This window comes from Poeciliopsis prolifica, unplaced genomic scaffold, assembly GCF_027474105.1.
Source record: "Poeciliopsis prolifica strain line A6 unplaced genomic scaffold, Auburn_PproV2 SCAFFOLD005, whole genome shotgun sequence".
In the NCBI taxonomy this organism is placed as follows: Eukaryota; Metazoa; Chordata; class Actinopteri; order Cyprinodontiformes; family Poeciliidae; genus Poeciliopsis; species Poeciliopsis prolifica.
In genome coordinates, this window is record NW_026562380.1 from 7,817,299 (window position 1) to 7,836,015 (window position 18,717).

The following is an 18,717-nucleotide window of genomic DNA, read 5'->3' on the forward strand; positions in this document are numbered from 1 at the left end:
ATGTCAGTCTTCAGGGATATGCTGATGTTGGTGGCAATCGTTTTCATCTTCTCATCAGTCCATTGTCAAAAATTGCCAAGTAAGTTTAAATCTTGCAATATCTGCTTTAATGCAGCATGTTTAAATAAAACTGACATCACTCTGCATGCAGAAACAGTATGTTGGTAGAGCAGGATTATGCCATTCCATAATCTCACATTTTAAAGAGATAGCTGAATCAAAACAGGCAATCTGGTAAAATTAGAGAAAAACATATGTGAAGATTTTTTTTTTATAAAATTTGTTTCACCATAGTTGCTGTATTTCCATAATGTGACCAGCAGATGTCAGTGTGTGTCAGTTCATCGTGGCTCAGTCAGTGTTTCCAGAATAGTCAGTGTTGCTCTTATGAGGTCATCCTGAGGTTAATGTGTGAACATAAAGCTTCAATGTACTGCCACTGGGGCTCGATGCCTCTGTAAATTAACCAGCTGGCACAATGCTTCTTTGACTGAATTAACTGCCAATAAAAATGTACAGTATGGTTAGGAGAAACAAACACAAAAAACATTTTCTCTGCTTAAGTCTAAATATCTGAAATCAGAACCTCGTCCAGCTTTCATTCAGAATTTCTTCCCTTAAAAGAAACACGAGAGCTACACTAAGCTAATAGAAACTCAAACACAAATCACCATGTGTTGAAAATTCAGGAGCCAAATACACCTTTAGGAAAAATAAACATGCTGCTCAAGCATAATGGATGGATTAGGTCATTATTCACAACACTGAGTAATGCAGATACTTAACAGAAATATCAGCCCTGACATGTGATGCAGAAGCAGTCCAGCTACTCTAATTGTTAAACTGAAGTGACGTCAAACCATGACTAAATGTTTGTGCTGTGAGGTTTTGATCTGCTGGAGGGGTTCCATGTTCCTGAGTTGAAAGGAGTGAAGAGAGTCGATGGGTCTGAAGCTGAGGCAGTGGCCTACCGGATCAACCCCTCAATTCATTTACAGAAGACATTGAGGTATTGTTCTACACTCGATAATCCAATAGTATTCCATGGAAAGAAAATTATGGATTCAGCTGACTTGGTTTCACTTACCTGTCCATGCTGACATGTGCAAGTATTCCATAACAGATAATTATATTTGCATGCATCGATTTCAGAAACATAATTTCTATTACTGTAAGCAACATCTTGTGGATAATATTCACTACTGCACCATATATGTCCTCTTCTCATAGAAATACTGTATTTCAGCTTCTCTTTGGGTCAGGTCTTCTCTCCAAAGTTCATATTCCAGCAGGACAACGTCCTGGAACATACAGCAAACTCTACAGTAAAATGCTTTAGATCATGTGTGTCCTGCTCCAGTCCTCAACAGCCGATTTCCTGCCAGATTCAGATGTGACTCTGCTCCAACACAGCTGATTCAAATGGTCCAACTTGCTCCTCAGCATGTCAAAGTTCTGCACAGGCCTGCTGATGAATCGTTGTTTGATTCAAGTGTGTTGAATAAGGCAAAGACCTAAAAACATTCAGGACTCCAACCCTTGAGAGTTGAGTTTGGAGACTTATTCTTTAGATCAAAGCAGTAATATATGTTGTAAAGCATTTTGTGGATTGTGATAAGGTTGCACAGAAAACTTAACAAATAATAAAAATTAGCAACTGGTGAGATTTACTTCCAAATAAAGTGCTGCTGTGGCACTATTGTGAGGTAAACAGAATTGTAAATTATCTTAATTTTCATCTGGATTATTATAACTTGATGTTAACCATTTCACAGAAAGCATGTGGGTACTGCAGATGTTTCAAAAATCCAAATTTGATCGTGGTTGGTCCATTTTAGTCTCAATTGCATTTAGTTTATGAAACTCATCTGTTTCACCAAAAGCTCTTCAGTGTTTTCTGTTTTTCTTTTTGTGTGTGTTTTTTTTAGAATTATTCAGCTCTTTGAATCTTAATCTCAGTCTTTTTGCACAGTGATGTGTATCCAGATGGACTTCCCACTGAATACTCCATTATCACAACATTTAAAGTGACCAATGACACTGCTCAGACATCCTGGAACCTTTGGCAAGTCAGTGACCCAAAAGGACGAGAGCAAGTTGGCCTGCGTTTCCTGCCTGATGGACGGTCGTTGGACTTTTTTTACACTGGTCCACAGGGGACACAGATGGTGAGGACTTTCCAAGGGGTGCAAAAATTGTTTAACAGAGACTGGCACAAGTTGGCTCTGAGCGTAAAGGGCAGCCAAGTAAGGTTGCTGATTGACTGCAAGGAGATCAGTGTGGAGAGCATCGATGAGCCGAGGCCAGTCATCCGACAAGGCTACACGTCCATCGTGAAACGAGCTGCAAGAGACCGCTCTGCTTCTGTATGTTGTGATCTTGAATCTTAGTAACAATAAAATTTGTCGAAGTTAAAATGAAATAATTAATTTTCTGTTGCATCTTATTGTCATCTAGGTGGATCTCCAGCAGATGCAAGTGTCATGTGATCCAGAGCAGGCTTATTCAGAGAGCTGCTGTGAGCTCTCCAGTGTGGTAAGTTGTCTGCTGTGCTAAAGAGTTGTTTCTATACACTCATCCTGGGCATAAATGTCACATCGGTATTGGGTTATTAATGATACATTTTAGCCATTTTTCCCCAGAGTGGAATGACCATCCAACAAACAATTTCTATAATCTGAGAAATCTAGAAACAGGCGCATAAGTTTGAATTTATTGTTAATTTTTTCTATAAAACATTTATGAGTAAAATAAGACCCACTTTTAAGAGTGGTTACATACTTTTACAGTATACATACAAGATTAATATGTATATATGTACAATTTTGATCAATGCAAATTCAGAAAAGTTCTCAATAAATTTAGAATTTAGAAACTGGAACATCCATTCCAGTTTAAAAAAACAAAAATCACTTCACAAATGTGTATAAAAATCTTCCCTACCTGAAAAAGAATGTTTCCTTCATGTGATTAAGAACAAGTTAATGTGACACACATGCTCATGACAAACTCATGTTCATCATGAGCATATGTAAACTCTGCCTTTTCAGCCTCAAACATTGATGCACTTCAGTTATTATACAAAAGCATTAAGTTTGAAACCTACGCTGGTGTCTGTCTGCCCAGTGCGGGGGATATGCAGAGATTGGCCTCACAGCTGGAAGAGCAACTTGTAAATGCATGCATGGACAACCAGGACTTCAGGGCTCTCCAGGGCCAAAGGTGATTGCACCTGCATGGAAAACTTGTTGTACATGTTGTATTATTCTGACATGTGTGCCTCTTGATCCATAGGGTCACAGAGGGCTTCCAGGAAAACCCGGAGACCAAGGAAGACTGGGCAACTGGGTAAATAAATGCAAGATGTTAAACTGTCATGCAAGCATCGAGGCTTGCATCACACAGTATGATTCATGTTCTCAGCCTGAGTACAATTGAGTTGTTCTCGCTGCACCCTGAGGAGTTGAACTGTCTCTAAAATGACAGTGTAAGACTGTGGAAAATACAAGTAAGAAACTCAACAGAGACACCAATGAATGAAAACAGATCTCAATTTCAGCATAAATTGTAAATACAAGGGCTCCGAGTGTAGTCTTGAGAGGATTTTTTTAAGGAGTCTGTTATAACACAAATAAACACGTAATGACAAAGAATTTGTTTTTGCAGTTCCGAAATAGCAATTTCAATATAAAAGTCTTAACCCCATCAGTTTTCAAAGAAGGATTTCTCTGGCTCAAGATAAGAGGAATTCTAATGTTTTTGATTTTGGGAAGAAACCGAGCCAGATGTTGTAATGAGTCCCACACACAGAAAAAAAAAGTGTTAGGCAATAACTGTACTATCCAGTGATCTAGTAATGAGCACAGGTCAGCTGTTTAACCAAACTGCTTTCTTATGGTAATATTTGCATGAATAATCACACAGTTTTATCTCAGGAAGACCTTTTTGGGGGAAAAAACATGGAAGGTATTATTACAGAAGAAAATCCCCCGCTCAAGGAGCCAGTTGCACATACAAGAGCGAACCACAGACGCTGTTATTTCCACTTTGAATTTATGTGTTGTTAATCTCTTTGATGCTTTGCAGTAAAACTCCAAGAGTTTTAATAACCCTCAAGGGAATATGTGTTAAAGACAAAGATTTTTCTCTTTTTTTTAAACATATGATGGTTTGGCATTCATCTTGTCTGTGGTCTCAAGCAAAACTCGTTCTGGTGCCTGAAGAAACACATGTAGATCGACATACACCCAGAGCACATTTCCAGAGCTCAACATGCTACATGTTCATGTCTTCAGTTATTGCAATAGCTCATCTGGGAGGAAACATCTGTCTCCAGTAACTGGTTAGAGTTTTGACCTCCTGCCAGCTTGTGAATCACAAAGCCACAACTTATGTGCTTTCTAAACAGCATCCAAGGAGGGCATGTACTGGCACAGGTACATGGATTTGCCCATCTCAGGTGGTGGGTGGTCCTTCAGTCGGACAAGCTGTCTTGGCCACATAAATGCAATAAATGTCACAAAATCTCTGAGGTTAACCTCTGTCCAGCTGTCTCCGCTGAATGCACACAGTTAGGTGAAATGGTCAAATAAACTGACAACACAAAGGCGTCCAGGTCTTGTTTCAACAGTTTGTTGTCTCAGTTTAATGCAGGCAACGCAGTAGAAAGTGCTTTTCCATCTACAACTCAGGAAGTCACCATCTGTGCAAACAATTACTGTTGTATTTATGACTAATATTTCCTGAATCTGGCTTTTCTGTTTTTTCTGCTAATGTGATAAATACAACTCTTACAAAGTTAGGATCCCTGAAATCCCATGAAACAAAAAGAAACAACACGATAACAGGTGGATTTTAGTGCATTACACACAGCATGATACATTAGTTAATTTTTATTGATTTAGAACATTATTGCTTACAGGTAAAAAAAAAAAAAAAAAAACCCACACACATCCTGAAACGCTTGAGAGGTATTAAGGAAACTCAGATTGTTTTAATAGTTGTTTTCAGTTTGTTTGCTTTGAGTTTGGTGTTTCTCATCTTTCTCTTAAACAATTCCCAGTTTCTTTGTGGGGTCTGGTGAGTTTATTGGTCATTAGTGCTCTTTCCTGTGTGGAAAGGTGCCAAGACCTTCTGCAGAATGAACATGTCTACAAGGCTTGTCAGCATGAAGTGCTCTAAAATGTTATCGTAGTTGCCCAACTTTGGATCTGATAAAACAAAGTTGTCCTACACAAGCAGGTAAAATGGCTCCCCACATCAACACTGACAGTGGAAACTTCACACTGGACTTCAAGCATTTTAATTTATCTTCTCTCTGCTCTTCCTAGACCCTTTCAAGTGCAAAGTTTAGTTTGATTTGAAAAGAGGACTTTGGACCACTGAGCAACAGCCCAGCTTTCTCTATCCTTAGCCAAACTCTAGTTCAAGAGCAGCTTAACACAAGGAATCAGACGCAAATTTCTATTTAATTTTTGAATGTCTGTGGTTGCCCTTACTACTTGTGAACATTTTTCTTCCAATATTTTTCTGTCCTTTAACTTTCTGTACTTGGATACAGCAATGACCTTCTGAGACTTGTCTCCCCGGTGGAGCGTATCAGTGACCATTCGCTGGACAACTGGCCTGTCAGCAGTTTCACCATGATTGTGAAGGGCATAGCATTCAGATTACTGTCAAAAATTTCTTCAAAATTTCCATAAAAATAATTTTATTCTATTTTTCTAATTAAATCTTGGTGTTTAATCACCTAAATTATTATGTATAAATAATTTAAATCCATCATCCTGTGTGATAGATGTCTAATAAGTGTCAGTTTTCAATTGAAATGAATAAACTTTTCTGTAATATAATTTAAAATGTATCTCTATTTGAAATTTCCAAACCTATTAAATTCAAAATAGTTCAAAAAAATCTTAAAAACGTTAAACTGTAAAAAAAAATTACTTTTAGCTTTGTTGTTTGTTTTACAAAATAAATACTCTTTGGACTTACCTGCAAGTTTTGAAACTATTGAGAGAGGGTTCATATTAGTTCAGTGTGTTGCTTGAATGACTTGTTTATTTCTGTTTATTTCTTTGGTGATATCAGCAAGAAAATCACAAACCACATCCTGCACTGGTTACAAGAACCCAGCTTCACTATAAACAACAAATAAAAAGTGCTGCAGAGCAACAAGTCACACTTGTGATTTCTTGTAGGGAATCCGTGGAAACACAGGGGACTACGGAAACATTGGTGAGACGGGACCAAAGGTGAGCTCTGTCTCTGTACTTGAGTGCTCCACTATTTTGCTATCTCATGCATGAACTGAATTAATGAAGACTCATGTGTACATCCTCAGGGTGAGCAAGGAATCAAAGGAGAAAAAGGGATCAGAGGACCCTGGGGACAAAGGGTAATTTATTGCTTCCATTCATCCTATCATTTATCACGAAACACTACAAGTGTGCATGAATGAGATGCTGTGTTCGCAGGGAGAAAGAGGTCCACAAGGGCTGAAAGGACTAAAAGGAGCTGCGGGCTTTAAGGTATGTTTATCGCTGCAGTTGCATGATTTGAAAGCTAACTTTTAATTGGACTTATTTGTAATTAAAGGGAATTCGTGGACTTCCTGGAGACATTGGAGAGGCTGGGAAACGAGGAGAAGTGGTGACTTGTTCTTGTTCAGGAGCAAACCCTTTCAACAGTGTCATATAACTACTGTATTAATTACTCTTTTATCTCCTTTAAGGGTATTAAAGGGCTTCCAGGCTATCCAGGAATTCCAGGGTTTGAAGGAGTGAAGGTATTTGTGTCTTTCCAATTTAGATAATTTGCTTCTCATTTTAAATTATCAGAACTCATCACTCTGCATTTTCAGGGCCAAAAAGGGAATTCTGGGGCTACGGGGCGGCCCGGACCCAGAGGAAAGCAGGTGGGTTGTGGTGGGATTCCCTGTTCCATTATGCACAGTGGGACATGCTTCATGTTTTGTTTCTATGTTCACAATCCTCCATGTGACCACAGTGGACTATTAAATCATCTCTGACGGGGTAAAACACTGGAATCAGACTGCAGAGGGTTTTTGGCTGATGTGCCGTTTCCATAAACAGCATTAGTTCATGTGGCTGGAGTTTGGCGCAGATGTAAAGGCCTGAACTGTATTAACATGAGCAAATGAGTCACTGAAAGAAGAACCTAAGCCGCATTAATAAGCCCTGCAAACGAAAGAGGACTTCCCCGTTCATTACGTCTTCTTATGGATGTCCCGTTCAGAGTAACTTTCTAATCGGTTTTGTTTCATATGCTGACTTGACAGGGTATTGTAGGGGATCCGGGAGAAAGAGGAGCTCCTGGAGAGAAGGGAAGGCCCGTGAGTATAAAAATGATATCAAAAATTATCAAAGAAAACAAATATATGTTAAATGGAATTAATGCAATTTTTTTTACCTGCAAAATTCAGGGTATCCAAGGACCTGTAGGCAGAGCTGGGACTATTGGATCAAAAGTAATGATAAACCTGACACAAACACTGCATTACATAACATAATGGTTCTCACATTTTGTATCACAAATATGTCAATAAATATTAGGTTTTCTAAGTACCACCATCTTCCCTGATGTTTTTAAATGTCACAACAGAAAATGGAAATTTTATGTTCAGGAAGAAAAATGTATGTGCTTAATTGGACAAATGATGCAATTAAAATTTTCTTTCTTATATTGACAACTTTAAATTTTCCTCGTATAGAAAATGATGAGAAAGGTCCTCATAAGTTGTAATTCTGAGAGGTTAAAAAGTCTCTCAGCTCTTAACTCTATATTCAATATGGTTGCTTTGCTTATAAACCATTTGTTTGCATGTCTGATAGTTTCTCTCATTTGGTCTTTTGTACATTCAGCACTTCTCAACTTACTTTATTAGACATAATACTGCAGAAATCGAAATGTGGTAAATATATTCTCATAAGTCTGTGTTGATGTTGTAGTTAGCCTGACCACTGAATCTGTCAATTACCACATCCCACTGGATTTTATACTTGGAATTGTGACACAATTCACAATTGGGTTGGGTTTTGAGTCAGTTTCGTATGTAAGTTCTACATTTAGAGGTTGATGGAACCTAAGTTATTTCAGCACCATCCTTGGTCCAAATCAGAGTGAAAATTATCAACTACATTGATAATTATTTTACATCCAATGTTTCTCTCTATTTTATAGAGTGTGGCAGGAAAATTTGGCAGAAAACATGTTCTTATTCACTCTGTAATGTGACATTGTGTTTCACAGTCACCTGCTAATCAGTCTCCTTGTTGAGTCCTCCTTTTCCTACAAGCTTGCTGAAGTTGAGGTTTGAGAGGAATCATAGAGAAAAACAGCAATAAGATCCAGACCAGATCACATGGCCTTAATTTGTCAGATTGAGGAGTAATAAATGTTTTTATTTGCAATCCACTTTTTGCATCATTTATTTCATTTTTGTGGGAATATCCTGCACAGATTTAAGTTGTCCTTGCTCAGCATCGCTTAGTGATCTTCTTCTGAGTCACTTTGAATATACTTTGTTGTTGGGAAATTGAGCATATCTAATTATTAAAAGTAATTCTTGACCACAAAAGTTGCTGATGGCTCTTCTTGTTGTAAGCCTTAACTGAAGCATTATCATTTTATTAATGTGGAATAAATCTAAAATCCAAACAATGTACTAAATCTCTTTGCTTCTTAAACTCTGTTACAAGAATAATTTTATAGCACAATTTTTTTGTTTTATTTAATTTTCCATTTTTCTTAAATTTATATTTTGTCTTATGGTTTTAAAAAGCTTGTTTACAGCAAGAATCAATGTTTGAACAACACATCGTTTTGTTGATACTTATTAACATTGCATTACATTTAAATTATTTGTATTTGCCATGTAAAAAATGTATACCAAGACATTTTTCTTTTCACCACCAATGGCAGCTAAAGAACCACCTGTCAGAGAACCAGGACACTAACATAAATTTAAAATACTTAGTATACGTTTTGCTAATGATTTGGACATTTCCAGGGCATTAATGGAGATCTGGGTTTACCTGGCAGAGATGGTGATCCAGGAATAGAGGTATTAGCTTCTGTCTTATAAATTTCTCTTGCGTTTTTGGAGGGTCCTATCATTATCCTGTAAATGTCATCTCTTTTCTTGCAGGCGTATCAAGGACCCCAGGGCCTGAGTGGAAAACCTGGGCGTATCGGTGGGAAGGTCTGATCTTTTTTCGGTTCCGTAAATAAATGTGAAATGAAGTTGTTTTTGGCAGATTAATTTATAGCCATTTGTGTTTTTTTTTTTTTTTTTTACAGGGAGAAAAGGGCACCCTGGGGCCAGCAGGAGAAATGGGTCTCCAAGGCCAAACTGTAAGTCACATTTTCAAGCCCTTCAGTCACTGCAGACAAGCGTATAATACATTTTGTCTGTAAAGTAGTTTGCCATCTTAAAGGGAAGCGACAAAGAATAAAGCGGACTCTCCATTGGTTTATAAATGCCTTATTCTCAAGGGGCTGAGAGGTTACAAAGGTTCTGCAGGAAAGCCAGGAAGACCTGGATTTATTGGTCCACCTGGACCTACTGTAAGTGCTCTCAAAGAATTTTCTTGAGTCTTTCAAACACCAGTTAATTTTCCTCAATTAATTAAAGCATGTCAACTCTTTACAGGGGCACGTGGGTGTACCTGGAAAACCAGGTATCAAGGTAAAGAATCCTCTGACCATAAGTGAGAGAGCGAAATGTTTTGTAATGGCTACTCAGGATTTATTTTCTTAGTCTCTGAGTCACAAAGATTACATGTTTTGCAGATGTACTTTCTTTCCAAACCAATACCTTTTACTGGTTTTGAAAGAAATGGTGCACTTTTAGGAATTCAACGAAAGATCCACTGAGTTGATATGCAGACTACTTAAAAATGTCATTTAAATTTCTGTTTCAATGCATGCAAATGGTAAATACATAACTACTATTGAGGTTTTACTACCCTCGCTTGTAATGAGAGTGCATAATTACCAAAGTGCCCCTCTGGGCCAGTTCATGATATTTACAGACTAACTCAAGCCAATGAAGATGACAGATTTTCCAGAAAGCACAAACAGGTGTTTGAGTTTCCTTGGCATACTATGGCAAAAGTGAACAAATCTAATCAGAAATAACCGACACTTGGAGCACAGAGTTGCCTCTACATATGCATATAGCATATAAATCAACAAAAATATATATTTAGAGGCGTGCAAGTATGAGTTGATAAACATTAAAGTTAATGAGAATGAACAGGACTGTTCTAAAGGGATTGAAAAGTATGCCAAATTATACATATGAATATTAGCACTTGTCAGAGAAAAAAAATGAAGCTGCTACATCCTGCAAAGAGAAAATGAAAGGAGTTTTGTTGTTTGTGTTCAGTGTTACTCCTCCATGAACTTGCAGTTTTACAAAGCTGATGGTTTGACCTGAAATCTCGCACTTTGTCAGGTTGAGCCTCAGTCCCACACATACTGGCTTCAGTAAGGCACAACATCTGTGAAGTGCTTTTTCTACATAAGCTGCAGGACTGAGAAGTAGAAACACCATAAAATCTTCTCTGATCATTACATTTTATAATAATTTACAACAATTAGCTAAACTTGGGCCAAAAAAGTGAAATAAAAAAAGAAAATTATGAGCCCAAAGTTTTTATTTATTTATTTATTTTTAATTAATAATTTCTTTTCAAAATAGGACACACAGTTTCACTGATGGAGGCCTAATCTACTGACTGTTACACATTTTGGATATTAATTTAATTAAAATAATCCATTAAAACCTGTATCATTAGCTTAAGATAATAATATCAATTGTTATCAGTAATATATGGTCTAAATTAGTATTGAACTATCCAACTTAATTCATGCACCAATTATTTTTAGACACTATCCTGAAAAAAAACCCCGATTCATTTGTAGTTTCTACAAGATGACCGTCTTTTTATGAACCTAAAGACTACTTGTTACGTTCAGCTACAATTTTCAGTTCACTCAGATTTTGCTCCTAGAGATTATGTTTTTTTTTTTCCGGAGCAATTAACTGAGGTGGTAAGCTAACATTACCAAGTAAACTGTCTTTTCTGATACGACTTATTGATATTTGATATTTATATTAGACCAATAGTATTATTTTTCTGATCTTACAAGTGTGGGTTTTTGCAAATAATGTAACCCCCGGTCAACATGGCTATTGCTGAAGGTGCTGCTAATGTAATATTATGCAGTTGGATTGTGACACTCTTGAAATGAAGCCGGACCCACTACATTCACAAAAAGTTTCCTAATTTACGCATCTATACAGAGTCAAAGAATCAACATTAGCATCCACTGTCTCAATGTTACCTATGTGAATTCCCTCATTTCATGTGCTGAAATATATAAACATTGCAAAGCCTAACATTGTAAAAGTTGCAAGTTGCAAGTTTTTATACATATATTTAAAACAAGTACTTTTAAAAGTACTGTTAAAAGGTTGTGCTAGTTGTTTATTTATTTTTGTAATATTTAACCTACAATCCATTAGCAAGCTCTTATATATAATTTGTTTTGCACAGGGTGACACAGGAATCCAAGGAATTAAAGGAGCTAAAGGTGCAGAGGTAAAGCTTCATGTATTGAATATGTTCTTTTTGTTTGACATTAGTTCTCCTACTTCTGTCTTTTCAATACTTAATTACTTGTTTTTTACAGGGAGAAAAGGGAGTGAAAGGTCTAAATGGAAGGGTGAGCTTCAATCTGAACTACTGACAATAATTATAATGGAGTGAACAATCTCTGAAATTGATCATCTTACCTCTGTATTGAAAGAACTCATCTAATATAAATAGATCATAGCCAGTTGTGCAGCCAGAGTACTGACCCTTTGGAGATGATTTCAGTTTATAAAAATAAAATAATCATAAATTGTCAGTGATGAGTTCTGTTATTCAGCAGAAAATTCGAGCAGGTGTCATATTTAAATATGATACTCTTGCCTATATTTTGGTTGGGATCATCTCAATTCATTCGATGGCACTTGCAAAGTTAATAGTTGGAAAAGTCCCACATGAATCCATCAAATAACATTCCTTACATATCTAGAGCATCTGCAGATGCGATAGGAGCAGAAACGCCCACTGCTACAACAAAATGAGTCTCACAAATTTCTCAAATGTTATCTATCACGTTTGGTTTCTATTTTGAAATGTTCATACAAATCTCCAAACTTGTAAAGAAAAAAAAAACAAAAATACAAAAACAACAACAAAAAAAACAACAACCAAGGTCTATGCTTTTATCATAAGATCAGGATTTTGTTTTTATTGTAAGCAGGCTGTACTGTAGAGGCCTAAATTTTGAGCTTACTTTTTTTTTTTTTTTTTTTTTTTTTACCTAATCTGCTGCTCTATCCTCTCCCTGTGCAATTAATGCTCTGTAGGTTGGAGACAGAGGTTATCCAGGTGCTCAGGGAGGCAGGGGGAAGCGAGGTCCTGCAGGCCTACCCGGTCGGACAGGTCCTGTTGGAGAAAAAGGGATTCAAGGTGAAGGAGGACCTAATGGTTTTCAGGGACTCCCAGGACCTCCGGTAAGTAAAGAAAGCAGAAAATATAATTTCTTTAATACAACAATGTTATCTCCTGGAAACAGGATGTATTTTCCATGATTTACTAAATTATACAGCATGGCATGGAGTTGATCAGCTTGAGGTGATCTAGCTTCCTTTAAAAGCAACCTTCAGCTCATCTGCAGTGCTGACTCCATTGTCCTTCATAATCTTCTTACAATATATCACAGATTTTCTAGGTGGCTTAGGTCAATCCTAGTAGATGGTTACATTGATTTTGGACTTGAGAAAACACAGCGGAACAATACCACCAGATGACATGGCTCCTTAAATCATCAACAATTGAAAACGTCATTCTAGACCTGAGACAAAACTTGGATTTCGTACCTCCACTCTCTTACCCCAGACTCTGGGACATTGGCTTTATAAAAGAAATGAACCACTGACCCCAGCCTATTAATTTACTCAAAACTGTTTAATGGGCTTATTTTCCAAATCTGCTCAGGATAGCAGTTATGTCTATGGGTAGTGTTTTTTTTTCCCCCTCACCAGAACTTTATTATTTAACTTTTTTGTCCTTAATATGTTGGAATATAGTCTTCTGGCAATAGACTTTGTTCTTTGCAATGAACTTGTGTAACCTATTGGTGTCTGTTAAATGGTCATATGTCAAATTAGCAGTCTTTCATTAACATTTTATTTTAAGATTTTTATTTTTAGCTCTGAAATGTATAAATACATAAATACAAGAAATAAATTATTCTTGTTCTAATGTTTTTTTTTTGTTTGTTGAGGTGCAGTCATACTAGATTTTCAGCCTGTTCTTGAGTAATGGCCACCAAGAACAACAGAGTAGTATTTTTTTTTAGTAATTCTATTGCTATCAAGCCCACACATTTTTTAGTAACACATTTACTGTCAAGAACACATGTAGCCAGTTTCTTGTTAACTCAGAGCTGTGGGTGAGTCACAGGAACACTTACATTGAGTGTGGCTGTAAACTCGCTCACTAAATCTCCTCAGAGACAGAAGTAATTGCTCCAAATTGACCTGTTCCACAGCCAAGTGACCTACATGGATGTCTGTAGTAATGATTTTTCACACAGGGTCCATCGCTTCCGGCTGAACATGTGATTGAGGTCTGTAAGAAAGTGGTCTTGGAGCAGATGTCCACTTTTGCCAACTCAGTAAAGAGGACGTGTGCTGCTGTTTGTCCTCTCTATGGGGACGTTCCTATGGGCGCCCCTGGTCCCCCTGGACAGAAAGGACCCCCTGGGCCTCCTGTAAGTTTTGCTCTTGTTGATGAAGCATCGTGCTGAACTCCTGCAGACCTTTGGCATCAAAGCTTTGTCTTTGTGTTATACATATATGCATCACTCACTTTTGACTTTTGTTCTTCCAACTGAGACACATGCAACCACATTGCAAGGGTCTGGTCTGGATTGGGAATGCTAAAGTATTTGGCAGAAAAACTCGGAGTGAAAACATTGCAATTTTCCATGTCTCCATGAAGACAAATAAGGATTTGCAGACAAGACACTTGGTCTGTGTTGAGTGGTTCTTGGCTGTCTTTCAATTGGACAGCCTTCCTCCCATTATACAATGCAGAATCAATTCATGTTCCAAAGCTCTTCACTGCAGGAATTCTAAAGCTGAAAAATATTTTTGAAGCCATGGCTCCATTGAATTGTTCAATATTTATAATTTTGCTCAGTAACTTTGATGTTTGGCTGCTCATTGGCAAAATGCACAGCTCTTAAATTTTTTAAAGAAATGTATTTAAACTTACTACAATTTTTTTATGGATTTTTTTTGTGTGTGTCAGATAGTGTATATTTTGACTTTTTGCACGGGAGTTGCAATAGAAATTTCGTTGAATCCTGTTCAATGACAATAAATGCTTTCTATTCTATTCTATTCTATAGTGTAACTAGAAGCTTGTTTTGTGATGGTGTTGCCAGGGTGACCCTGGTACTGATGGTGTTGGTGGGGAAATGGGCCTACCAGGATTTTATGGAGAAGGTGGTGAGCCAGGTCGACAAGGAGACTCAGGTATTAATGTCATGTTCAAGGAATGCAATTTGTTGAAAGCAAAACCTATAAAACACTGTTTTCAATGCAGTAAATCTCAGTTTCAGACAGAATGCTGGAAAAAAAATATTATTTTTTTTTTGCAGTAAGTAGAGGAAAACAAGCTTTAGGTGCACTATGAATGCACAGTAGTCACTTTATCACATAGGTAAGTATTTTAAAGATAAACACTCATGGGTCACTTTATAAGGTGTACTTGTTTTTATATGCAAAGACCATCTCAGCTAATTACATGACAGTAACTCAGTTTAATGTGTCGCACTTGGTGGAAGCATTTGGGTTTATCCAAGTATTTCAGAAACTGATTTGTGGTAAATGGCCTGTACTTGTATAGCACTGTATCTAGTCCAGAGGACCCCAAAGTACTTTACATTACATCACTCATATATGCACACATTCACATATTGATGGTGGTAAGCTAGCTACTACATTGCAGCCACAGTGAGACTGGCGCTACCAGGTTCTCTCATCACAGGCAGCAGGCAAGGTGGGGAAAGTATCTTTCCCAAAGGGTTTGACACAGACAGAGCAGAGGGCCTAATCTACAGGGACTGTTATGCACAACCCCTGATCAGAAAAAAGAGCCAATATCCAGTAAACAGCAATCAATACCTTTTTGAGCGCAAAGAGTACCATGTCACAATTTCCATATTGGAGGTGTGTGTAGTTTTCTCCACTCAGAAGACGTGTTAGATGAAGAGCTTAGTATTTAGCCTACATGTGTCTTTCTGTAAGGGGTCTTATAATGACACTATGTTTTATTGGACTATTTGCTTCATGGCGAGAGAGCCAAAGCAATGATGGTATAGAATATCTACAATGTCAGTGTGGCCTTGAGAATTTCAAAAAATTACTTGGGGCTCTAAGGCTAAATCACTGTTTCTCCTTTAAATATTTTAATGTTGATCACCTCCATCCATCCATTGTCTGTTCACCCTTGTCCCTAGTGGGGTCGAGAGGTGCTGGTGTCTATCTCCAGCTACGTTCTGGGCAAGAGTCGGGGTTTACCCTGGACAGGTTGCCAGTCTGTTGCAGAGCAACACAGACACAAACAGGACAAACAACCATGCAAACACACACTCACACCTAGGGAGAATTTAGAGAGACCAATGAACCTGACAGTCATGTCTTTGGACTGTGGGAGGAAGCCGGAGTACCCGAAGAGAACCCACGCACGCACAGGGAGAACATGCAAACTCCATGCAGAAAGACCCCGGGCCGGGAATCGAACCCAGGACCTTCTTGCTGCAAGGCAACAGTGCTGTGTGGATCACCTATTCTAAACAATTTTTTGATGCTGTTATCAGGCTTCTCTATGCCCCTTACATAAGGTGATCATGAAACTCACCATGATGTGTATAAGGTGAACTACCACACCATCTCTACAGAAATATTCTGTATGTCACATGAAGGTGTCAGGGACCCCGTGTCCCTCACCTTGTTCATAATATGAGACAAAAATGTGAATCTGGTTGAAATACGGACAGATAACGCCTGCAGTTGTTTGGGATGTTGTTGCTTCTGTGTTTTTCAGGAGAGGTACAGAGAGAAAATCATGAAAAAAAAAATGTTTTATGAAAATCTACTACAAGCATTTGAAATGTGATTTAAATATGTACAGATGCTTCTCAGTGGTGAAATTCCAGCTGCAGATAAAACATTTCAAAGTATGTTTTACAAGCATTTTAGGTTTTCATGCAGGCTGTTGAAATAAATTATTCCCAAACTGTTCCAAGACATGTATCTGTCTTACAGTTATCACTGAAACATGCTTTCTTTCATTATCATGAATGATGCTGAACCCTGTGTTTGCAGTTGGTCCCTGCAAAAGGATTAATACTTTTGGATGAATTGCAGGTGACAGAGGAGAGCATGGTGATAAAGGAGTCAAAGGTTATGGGATTCCTGGCTTCACCGGCGATCAGGGGCCAAAGGGTAATTTAATCTTTTAATGAGTCTTTGTTGATTATTTAGCTATAAGGAAGAGATATGAAATCATTCCCAGATTTGGGCTTGTTGTAATTTTGAGACTGTGTTTTACTGATTCTTGGCTTTGAGTTCCAGGGAAACCATGTGGAGGTTTTTCGCAGAAGAATTGTTACATCACAATGTGTTGTTTGCCAAAACAGAAATAATATTTCTGTGGAAGTTTTCTTTTCCTGGAATCTGTAGAAAGAACATCTTTACTCAGCTAAATGGACATTTCTGCCCCAATCACAGGTCAGCGTGGACATCCCGGCAGAGCCTTTAATGGTCAGCCTGGAAAACCAGGTGAAAGGGGACATGCAGGCCGGCTGGGGCTCAGGGGCCACCCAGGTCTCAGGGGCCCCCCAGGCGTCTGCGTGACCTCTGGATGTGCTGAGCAGAACTTGCTCAGTGGGACACGCCAGCCAACACCACAGAGGCTGAGAAATCGCTCCTAAAAGGAAAAGAGGCGAATTAGGAGGATAAACTTTTATCAAAGTCTTCAGAACAAAGTGGTTATTTGTTGTCTCTTGTCAGGTTGTTTAAAACATTTTAATGTAAATATTCTAAATAAACCTTTGCTGTAGTCTTGAAACAAATGTCTTCAGAGGAAACATTCGGAGGGACAAAATATGGTTGTTTGAAAAAAACAACTTTATTTGACTTATTTTGGAGTTTTATATAAAATGATTTACTCACCTCTTACTAATCCTTTATCATCGAGGGTTTTTTTTAATTTAAAAATGCCATGGTGTGTCATAAAATGGTAAACACTAAATTCTGTTGGGAGATGTGAAAAATGTATACAAATATTATGCCATAATGTTTGACTATCAGGTGAATAAGTAATTATAAATATGTTAACAGCTTATAGTGTTGTTTGACATATTTTCCGCACAAATTTGTCAGACCTTTGATAGTTTATCAAACAAAAAGGCCTTTTTGTTGGAAGGTCAGGCTTTGCAGTAGCACTTCAGTGAAAGTGATAAAATGAACAAATTAAATCATCAACCTTCTTGTATTTACAGTTTAATTCAATTAAGTCAAACTGTTCATTTTTTTCAGGTTATAGCAAATGTCATTTCACTCTTAAATCAACTTTTTCACTCAACAGTAAGCAGACTCACTTTGAGCTAAAACATTGTGTCTCTTTTCTTTATGAAATATCTAAAACATTTACCTCCAAATAGAGACATCAGGATGAGCTGAACTCTGGTTCGTCATGTAAAATCAACTTTGTTAAGCTCTTGGTTTATTACTCTCTAATTAAGACTTGCCATAACTTTTATAGAATGAGGAAGATAATAAAATGTTTATGATGTCTTCAGACATAATCTTTAGAATTAAAGCAGTAGTAATGTTTTTGCGCCATGGCCATAGGTGGTGATAAAGCTTTTGATGAAAAAACCCCATAAAGAACAATGCAGGATGGTTTTTCATTTGAGCTCCTCTGCCACTGACCCTGGAGCTAACTAGAAACAACTAATCATAGTCAGGAGGAAAGTTTTGGCACTGTCAGTCATGCTCTGCCTTGCACTAAATTGTCATGAAATAGTGAGAGTTTTAACAAAAACATAAAAGCATGTCTTTTAAAATAAAACTCACAAACTGCAGCTTTTAATCCCCTTTTATCCCTTGGCATTGACATGCCTGTAGAGTGGCTGAATTGGGTTCAAATACATGGATCGCAGTGGAACTTGCAAAACGATGTAACACATCCACTCTCTGGATTTCTGAGTGGATGTTATTTTCAATGCTGTTTTAATTTTTCCAGCATTATCAAACATATATATACTCATTAAAAAGACTGTCACGATGAGCTCTAGTCCCAAATGTGTTATTTGGGAACTATATTAAAGGCAGATAGTTATCCTCTTATCCTTTTGTTGCTGCTGCATCAGATGTGGCTTCCTTTGAGCCCTCATTTATTTAACCAAAGTATCCACCTCTGTCATGGAAACTATGACTAATTCATAATCCTGAATTTGCTTTCTGGGCTCAGCAACTTGCTTCAGACCTGTGCACAATGTATTCCTGTGGGGAACCAGAAGAGTTCATGATGAACATGACTTGATTCATAAGTTGAA

At 37.6% G+C, this 18,717-nt stretch overlaps 1 protein-coding gene across 1 annotated transcript; it reads left to right on the forward strand.

Annotated features, from left to right (window-relative positions):
• Window positions 1–17,634, forward strand: zmp:0000000760 (collagen alpha-1(IX) chain). Its single transcript, XM_055030130.1, has 26 exons — window positions 1–79; window positions 886–1,009; window positions 1,973–2,366; window positions 2,458–2,535; window positions 3,127–3,222; window positions 3,295–3,348; window positions 6,201–6,254; window positions 6,344–6,397; window positions 6,477–6,530; window positions 6,598–6,651; window positions 6,734–6,787; window positions 6,863–6,916; window positions 7,301–7,354; window positions 7,445–7,489; window positions 9,032–9,085; window positions 9,170–9,223; window positions 9,322–9,375; window positions 9,517–9,588; window positions 9,674–9,709; window positions 11,586–11,630; window positions 11,722–11,754; window positions 12,449–12,595; window positions 13,681–13,857; window positions 14,536–14,626; window positions 16,523–16,600; window positions 16,886–17,634. The coding sequence occupies exons 1-26, from the start codon at window positions 1–3 to the stop codon at window positions 17,086–17,088; spliced, it is 2,292 nt and encodes a 763-aa protein (XP_054886105.1). The 3' UTR covers window positions 17,089–17,634.
• Window positions 17,635–18,717: the final 1,083 nt, after the last annotated feature.

Excerpts from the sequence above, each read along its gene's own strand:
- zmp:0000000760 (XM_055030130.1), top strand. The coding sequence starts at position 1 with ATGTCAGTCTTCAGGGATATGCTGATGTTGGTGGCAATCGTTTTCATC. Across the intron at positions 7,490-9,031 it reads CTGGGACTATTGGATCAAAA|GGCATTAATGGAGATCTGGG; the intron begins GTAATGATAAAC and ends GGACATTTCCAG. Across the intron at positions 13,858-14,535 it reads AAGGACCCCCTGGGCCTCCT|GGTGACCCTGGTACTGATGG; the intron begins GTAAGTTTTGCT and ends TGGTGTTGCCAG.